This window comes from Halyomorpha halys, unplaced genomic scaffold (assembly GCF_000696795.3).
Source record: "Halyomorpha halys isolate HHAL.00 unplaced genomic scaffold, Hhal_1.1 Scaffold747.1, whole genome shotgun sequence".
NCBI lineage: Eukaryota > Metazoa > Arthropoda > Insecta > Hemiptera > Pentatomidae > Halyomorpha > Halyomorpha halys.
The window spans coordinates 297,291-306,065 of record NW_027111002.1 but is presented as its reverse complement, the minus strand read 5'-3'; the positions used below and the strand labels follow the sequence as shown (position 1 = coordinate 306,065).

General features: G+C 27.6%; 1 protein-coding gene across 2 annotated transcripts in view; it reads left to right on the top strand.

Moving 5' to 3' along the window:
- Positions 1-907: 907 nt before the first annotated feature.
- The window catches only part of LOC106685826 (homeobox protein AKR), a 33,735-nt gene continuing 25,867 nt past the window's right edge, over positions 908-8,775 (top strand). The window contains exons 1-3 of one of the 2 annotated variants that reach the window (XM_014428756.3): positions 908-1,343; positions 1,518-1,598; positions 3,999-4,234. In XM_014428756.3, coding sequence (XP_014284242.1) covers positions 1,526-1,598; positions 3,999-4,234 — 309 coding nt within the window. In that variant the 5' untranslated portion in view covers positions 908-1,343; positions 1,518-1,525. The remainder of the gene's footprint in view (positions 1,344-1,517; positions 1,599-3,998; positions 4,235-8,775) is intronic. The other variant, XM_014428755.3, reaches the window with a different exon arrangement.

The window sequence follows — 8,775 nt, the reverse complement described above, 5'->3', positions numbered from 1 at the left end:
TTTACAGAATGGAATTAATAGTATAAACTGGTGAGAGAAGTGGGAAATAAAATGAATACGTAGGTAAAATAACATCATTAAGGAAATAAAATAAAAATGAAGTTATATAATGCAAAGAAATATAAATATATGTAAACATAATAATTGATAAAGAGGCAAAATATAAGTAAAGTATAACAAAAGAAATTAATAGAAAACAAAATATTTTGAAAACAACAATAATAATATATGGTGAACATAACTAATAACGTGGGTAAGGAAAATTGAGAAAAGAAGGGGGGTAAAATAAAGATAGGGGGGAAAAAAAAAGCTTGAAATCTAACCGCCAAGTGGTTTCTGCGCAGAGAACGGCCAAACTCCGAATTAAAAAATACGTTACAAGAATGACTAAGTGTTTTTAAGAGGAAATGTTACAAGTGGGGAAGCTAAAAAAGTAGAAAATATTTAGAGGAAGGAAGCGTGTGGGAGGGTGACGACAAATGGTTTTGTCTTAAATATTTTGGTATTTATAATTCTAATTTCTTAATTCTAGTGAAAATGTTTGCTAGTCTCAATCATTCAAAAAAATGTATATTACTACACTTTGAAATTAATATATTCTTTAAAGATAAGAGGTCATAGAGATTTTGCACAATAATTTGTTTAAAATAAATCAAACTCAAAAACCCCTCCCTTTATACCATTGCCTTCCCTATCAGAAATTTTGAATTAGGCTCACAATTTTATTTTATATCTTTTCATAGCTACGTCAGTTGAATATTTCCAAATGAAATATTCAATGTTAGTTTCAGATAGATTATTAAAATTAATAGGATTGATATTATAGAAATTGAAACTTATAAAAGTTTTACATTGACAGGTAAAAGATATTTGTCAACGATATTGGCAGCAGTTCTTCACTTAAAATACTGGCTCGCACGCATCATGCTCCCAAGCTCTACTTTGGCACGTGTTTAAGTCAAATGTGACTATTAATGCAATAGCGATCGCTGTGGTAAAAACCCTACGTAGTTAAGAAATTATCAAATGATTTTCTGTTATTCATTGTAGTTAAATTCGGCTGAAACTTACTATGTTTTACTTGTGAGAAATTGTAAATACAAATAGGTTTACAGTTGACAACCGGTTCATTAGCTTGGTGCGTATTTGTTTATAAATTATTACTCTTTTACAAATATTCTCTTTAACTACAACAAATCAAACTATACTAAGTTCGTTGTTAATCTGCTTAATTCATGATAAATTTGTGTCATAAAATTAGTTCGTTCAAATATTTAAAAAAATCATGAGTGTTTATAATGTCAAAAGATTTTAAATGAAAATTAAGTTGTTCTTTTTCAATTGTAAGTACAAATTTTATTTTATAAACACCATTATAATGATTAATTTGAAGTTGTTACTCTTACATTTATTTTCTAAATTTCATTATTGTTTTAAAATTGAATGTTTTAGGTTATTTCTCTCATTAAATTTTCTTGGATTTAGTTCAGTATTAATATTAAATTTTGTTATTCTAGAATGTAAAATGTACCCGTCTGAAAGCCAAGAAGAAATAGGGTCTGTGAAAGTTAACGGTAGAATCCACAGGAGTAATAAGCGTAAGTTTGAATTATAGTCATAACTATCATATATTTCGCTCTTCTATTTTATTTGTTTATTATAACTGACTAATTGCACTCTGTATTGACCAATATATCTTCTCCCTTTTGGTTAAGACATTTTGAAGTATTATTTAGTTTTTAGTGATATATTTGGGCTCACTATAATTATTTTATATTCAGAAATTTCATAAATTTAATGAGTTTGTGTTCCTAATTATTAAAATTCGTTAATTGTGTGTTTACTTGCAAGCCTTAAATGTATTTATCGCCAGTGAAATAAGACTAGTTGTCCCTCCACATTGACTCATTTATATTTATATTACAAGAACAGGAGATCAGATTTCTCAGTATAAGTTTCGTATAATTTTAAATGTATTAATACTACTTGCTTTTGTTTGATTATTAATCATGTATTTAAAACTATATTATTGTTTGAACTTTTTCAAATTTGCTGTTACTTTTTTGACTGTACACAAACATTAAGAGTTTTTATAGTTCTTATATTATTATTTTGACACTGTTAAATATTGTTTATTTACCTTTAATTTTTTTTTTTCTGTATTACTTATGTCATAGAGTTTGCCTTTAATTAGGAATTGAGTAATTTTAGAGTTGTCCCTATTAAGGGCTGTTTGTATGCAACAAACCTTTATTTGTTTTATTGCAGTAGTTTTTAGTCTTTTGATTTCTTTTTGGATATATTTTCTATCTTTTAAAAGTGATTCCAAAATGAAAGAGTGATCTTAAAATTGTATTAATGAGGAGAAGATTGTTGGTGGTGCGGTCAATGAAGAAAAGATCAGTTTTTACTGACCGCACCCACAACCATCTTCTCATTTATATATTATCCATAGTTAACTATTATCTCATCATTTATTTAATTTTATTGACTATGATATGATAGTGTTTGTTCCAGTGAACACTATAAAACACTTTAAGGTGTTATTTCCTTATCAAAACACAACATAACATTAGGTAATATTATAGTGTAACGATTTTTTGTTCCTAGATAGCAGTAAATTTGGATTATGTATTGTTAGTTTCATTGCTGTATCTACTTTAATTTTTTTTTAAATGTTACTCATTGAGTTAAAAAGGGTGTTCTTCGCACTAAACACTATTTGTGACTAAATAGTTATTGATTTTGCTATTATCTAAATATGCCAATGTGTGCTCATTCTTTTTCATGTGAGTTCTACTACTATCTGACTTACATATATCACAAATTTTTGCTGCGTGAATATATCAAGAGGTTAGAGCTTTTTTTTTCTTTCAGCTTTTACAAAATATTTATTTATAGGAATGTGTTTTTTATTTTTAAGAATCATTCGCAAATTCATCTTGAACAGGAGATTGTAAATTAGAAGGTCAGAATTATTTAAGTATGTTATTATTGCTCCTTTAATTAATCAGACAGTGTAGATTTTTTTATATTCCAATTGTTTTATATTGATAAATTTCTGGTTTATTTGCATATTATTTTTTTAATACTAAGCTTTTGATTCTAAATTTTTCTGATCACCTTCAACAATTTATTTTTTATGAAAATTAGAAAAAGAAACTTTATAAAAACATTTAAAATTCATTAGCCATCACTTTTATATGTAAATCAATGCAGTATTATATCTTATATTGTATCCTGAGAAATTCGATTGTTTGTTACGTTTAAAAGAGGTTTTAAAAATTATGGTAATATTTGCTAAAGTGTTACTAATCACTGAAAAAGGCAACTGATTAATATAAAAAAACCTCATCCAGAAATGCGGTTTCTGTATACTTTGATTTAAATCAAATTATCAAGTTCAATTTTAACTATAAATGTATCAGTGAACAGAGCTGACTTTGAAATATTGAGTTTTTTTTTTTTTTTTATCGAGTTTCGAGTTATGATTTTTACTAAACATAAAGTTACTACTTTAATTCAAATTTGTTGACTTCCGTGATAATATTCATGTGATTGAACTCACAAAATGTTTTTGTTTTTTTAATAAAATGTTTTATAAAAATTTAACAGGTTTTCACTGCTGATAATCTCTTATGTGGCCTAATTTTGTTTCTGTTTTTATTTTTATTTTCTTGCATTATGTTGCATTTTTTGTTTCTAGTTCATACCCATTCCAACAAATTTCATCCCTTTTTCCCTGGCTAGTTAACTGATTGAAGGAATTGTCACAATTTTTTAATATTATAATTAAAATTAAAGATTATTGAAGATGTCACACTGGTTTTAGGATGGCAATGTAACTTTGTAATGTTTCAATGTGCACTGATTATTCATTAACTGTTAAATCTTATGAAATAAATGTTTTTATACCTGTTTGTAAACATCTCTAAAATATCAATAAATAGTTCATAAGAATGTACTTTAAATTTTTTGTATTGTTTTTCTTTTTGTAGATTGGAAAAATGACTTATCTTACGATCTTTCAAGTAGTGAAACATCGGATGCAGACTATGAAAACAGCTTTCCAAAAGTTAATAGTGGTGGGAGTGTTCGAAAACGTAGAGTGAATCTTCCAATAGAATCCGTTAGAATTTTAAAACGTTGGCTCTTTGAACATCGATATAATGCTTATCCTAATGACTTAGAAAAATGTTTTTTGAGTCAAGAAGCCAACTTAACTGTTCTTCAGGTATTTTCTTTGTTACTGGATATTTTTTATTTAATGATTTATATTAAAAAGTACAAACCTTTTGTGTAGTTATGACAATAATTTTAGTACTGCTATTTATATTATTAGTAATATCGTTTTAATTATATTTTAAGTGTTAAATTTGGAATAAATGTTCAAATTACTATTAACATATCAACTGAATGCTTGGTCTCTAGGATATGTAAGTAGCCTTCTCAATCATGACAGTAAAAAAATTTAGGATGGTTAATTAATTGAAAAAACGATCTTGAAATGTCATGTTCAAAGATATTTTAGTGGCAGCTGGACTGGAAGTGAACAGTAGGTTAAATAATGAGGTGTTGTTAATCTGATATGAGGAATCTTAACTGTATTGATGTAGTAAAAACTGAACTACATATACCAGACTTTATCAAAGATTTGATTCTCAATGAAATGTGGTAGTTCTTTTTAATAACACACCACTGATCACAGTCAGAATTAACTTTTTTTCCATGGCTCACCATCAGAAACAATAAATCAACTGGTGGAAGACTGAGATTTTTTTTATTGCACAACTCGCCGATCAAAGCTTAGAATTTTACTTTTGCTTAAGAAAAAAAATCATGTAATTTTTCAGCTACTTATTGTTTGAGTTTTTTCATCATCATCCGTGGCGCTGCAACTCTTGTAGAGTCAAGGCCTCCTGCAGCTTGGTCCGCCAGTCTTCTCTATTGTTTGCCGTTGCTCTCCAGTTGCGGATTCTCAAGATGGACCTAGCATCAGCTGCCACTCCATTGATCCATCGGAGCCAGAGTCTTCCCATTCTCCTTGTCCCATATATTCATTCATCCAGGATCATCCTAGGAATCTAATCTTGGCCCTTCTTATTACATGGCCTGCCCACCGAAGCCGTTCTACTTTGATTACTCTTATGATATCTGGGTTCTTGTAGAGTCTTGTTAATTCAGTATTGGTTCTTATACTCCAGATTCCATCAGAGAAACTGGGCCATAAATTCTCCTCTCGTAGCTTAGGAGAAGGAAAGTTTGAGTTTTTTGGTGAATCATAAGACAACTCTACTTGAGTATGTGCTCATAATAAACTTAATGTATGTTAAGAAGGTCATTTTTCAGAGTGCTTTTTATTAGTGTTCTAGCTTCAAATGTTTTTATGCTCTCTCTATTCTTTGAAAGTGTTTTAGTAATTGGTATTTGGTATTGATATAGTATGATTTCTATTAAATTTTCCTCAAAGTTTGAAAGTTACAGACAATTTCTGAAAGATGTTCCTTTTTTTTTTATTCACTTACTATAGGAATAAATGTATAAGTTTTTATTGATATGAAAAAGTCTTTATTATAGAACTTTCGGTACTTTTTCATTTTAACTAAATCAAAAACTGTTTTTAAATTTAAGTTTAACAGCTTAGTACAAAAAATATTGGCTGTATAATTCAGATATAGAATCAACTATAGTATCACTGCAAATTCTCTAAAATGTTTTATTTAAAAAACCAATTATTTTATATTTCCAACCTACTGTTTAAGTGGCATACAAATCCTGGTTGTAGTACTCCTATGTTGCCAGCTTAAACATATTCCATTCTTTATAGGTAGTTGGTATAACATCTCTAATTCATTAAATTTTTTTTTTCTCTCTGTTATAAACTTTATGAAACAATAATATACTTAGAATGACTGAATAAAATTTATCTCTAGTCCTTCTATTTAATGTTTTGATTCATAATTTATTTTACTTTGAATGATAAGTGATTTCACAAAAACTAAGGAAATATCCTTTTCAAGTCCTTAGTTAGATTCTGTTTTTTTGTTTCCTTCGAAAAACAAACTATGAGAAATAATAATTAACAAGTTTAACTTGAAACTTTTAATTTATCTTCTAATAATCTGAGCTCTCTAGTTTGAGTATTACACATGACCAGTTTGTATTACGTTTATTGAACTACTTTCATTTGAAGAAAAAAAAAAAAAAGGTATTATGGTTGATACATAATTGAAAAGTTAAATAAAAAAATAGTTGTAACATGAGAACTATAATAATAGTTATATTATTATTTTCAGTTAGTAATTAATTTATCTTTTGTTTAATAACTTCAAGCTTTCATTTTCTCAATCATTCTTGCACACAAGAAAAAATAAATAGGAACTGTAATTACATAAAAGATATTTCTTAGTTTGTTTTAAGATTTTTATTTTGTTTTCTCTATTTTAGCCATGGGTTCATAGCTTTTCACATTATGCTCAGTTGTTGTTATACTGAATTAATTTTACTTTCTACAGCTTTGTTATAGATCAATTCTAAAAAGTTTTAAAATCAATAAAAATGTTTGATCTTATATGCTGTCGTTAACTAAGTTAATGTCTTTATACCCTCTTATAAAGGCTCTTGTTTTGTAGAATATTTCTCGAATTTGGCTATCATCAGATTTATGGAAAATATTTTCGTTCATGTGGTAAAACAGCTCGAGTTGTTGTCTCTAATACTTCATTAATGGAGTGGGTGTGGAGTTCTCTTTGAATCACCTCATTTCTCAAGTCTTAGGCTTTTTGGTTTTCCTGTTGATTTCCTCTAGTTTTTCATTTTTATGGTTATGATTTAGTACATCTTTCTTCAGATTATATATATATATATACAGAAACAAAGGGGAGAATAGTTCATTGTTTGATCTATGATAAGTCTTATTTTTATTTGGGTTTGTCTTTTAGTTATTTTATTTTAAGTATTTTGTTTTTTTTTTTTCACCTTTTGTGGTTAACATTTTTCAGTTGTTAGTTATTAATATCAGTCTTAGTTTATTAATCCTCATTTTCGATCTGACATTAAAATTAATTTTTGGTTTGTTGTTTATTAATCACGATGTTTATTTAAATCTTGTTTGGTTACAGTTAACAATAAAGTTAAATTAAATATTAATACGAGTGAATAGTATAATTAAGATCCACTGGGCTGTTTAGTTTAGAACTATTTCAATTCCATTTAATGATTAGATCAATTAAACAGTGAGTAAGTAAAAATCAATTTTAAACTATGATCCAATCTTTTTGTATTGGCAAAATAATGAGTTAATTATCAAAAGGTAATTTGTTGCAGTAGTAATTATGGAATGAGATATATGTGTGAGTCTTACGTTCGTTACTTGTTGTACATCTAGTGAGTTGAAATTTTAAGGTTCCTTTTTTTGACCATTTGTTATTGTATATGGTTTATTTTATTTTATCATTGTTTGAATATCTAGTGAATAAATCGACTATTTCTTTAATCATGTGTTGTGTGTTCTTGTGTAAAGTAGTATTAGATTATTATTGAATAAGTTTGAATTGTACCCACCTTGTTAAGATTGTATATATGGTATTTAAAATTTTGTTTCAATTCCTGATATGTGATTGCCAAATCTGAAAGGAAACAGATAGTCATTCTTTAATTATAAAATTAATTAATCAATTGTTATATATTCCAGTGTGCTTATTCGTTACTAAGCCTTTCAAATCAGTTCTCATAATGTTTATTAAGGAAAAGAGGTGTTATGAGATTCATTCATATGGGATTCCTTTCATTCCTAATTGGTTTTTCATTTTATATATATATATATTTTTAGAATGTACTAAAGTTTAATTACCCTAACACTAAACCATTTGAAACTTTCCTAGACCTTATTCCAGGGATACTCGACCAATTTATAATATTTGCTACAAGCAATGGTATTAAGGTTTGTTATAACTGTATTTCCCTTCTTCCCCATGCCTTACCAGTAATTGGGATAATTATTTCTTTACAATATAGATGCTTGTTTTTCAAAATATTTTTTCTCCTTTGGTCAATTATGATGATATGCTTACATAATAGAAATGGTTAATGATTTACTTCTGAAATAAAAATATATGTTAAGTGTAACCATTTACCTGCTAATCATTAATTTTCACTAAATTAAAGTTATTTCAGAAAATTTATTTTGGATCACTTCTTTTTTTACTATGTAGGAAGTCATGGTAGAAAAATATTTACAAAATAGATGAAGTTGATAAATAAATTGATATAAAAAATCTAGGAATCTAAAGTTGTCTTAGTCTAGGAGCCTTGCTCACATTTTATTTTATTTACAGTAATAGGATGAGTTAAATCATTGATTTTAATTCCACATTAAGGCCTTTTTTATTTTATTTTTTCTTCCAGCATCAAATTCTCTTGTTTTCTTTAGTCCTGTGATCATGAGTTTTTAAAGCCATAATGATTCCGTTAGAATATTAACATTTCTTGAAGAAGGAAAATTTTTACTTGTTTCATCAGTAATTGCCTTGGTCTTCATTACTCTCCAGTCTTAATGGCAATAAACAGATGCACAGAGAGAGAGTCTGAGTAATATAAGTCGAGCAAATTCAGGTTGTCCAAAAGTCACCAATCCCATTGACGACTAATTAAAAATGCAAATACTGAGGATAGCTAGTATTGGGGGTATCAATCTCAGAATAAACCCTTAGAAGAAGACTGAGAGCATAAAACGTTAACTCTAGAAGACTTACAAAAGACCTCTTTGTACTCCAC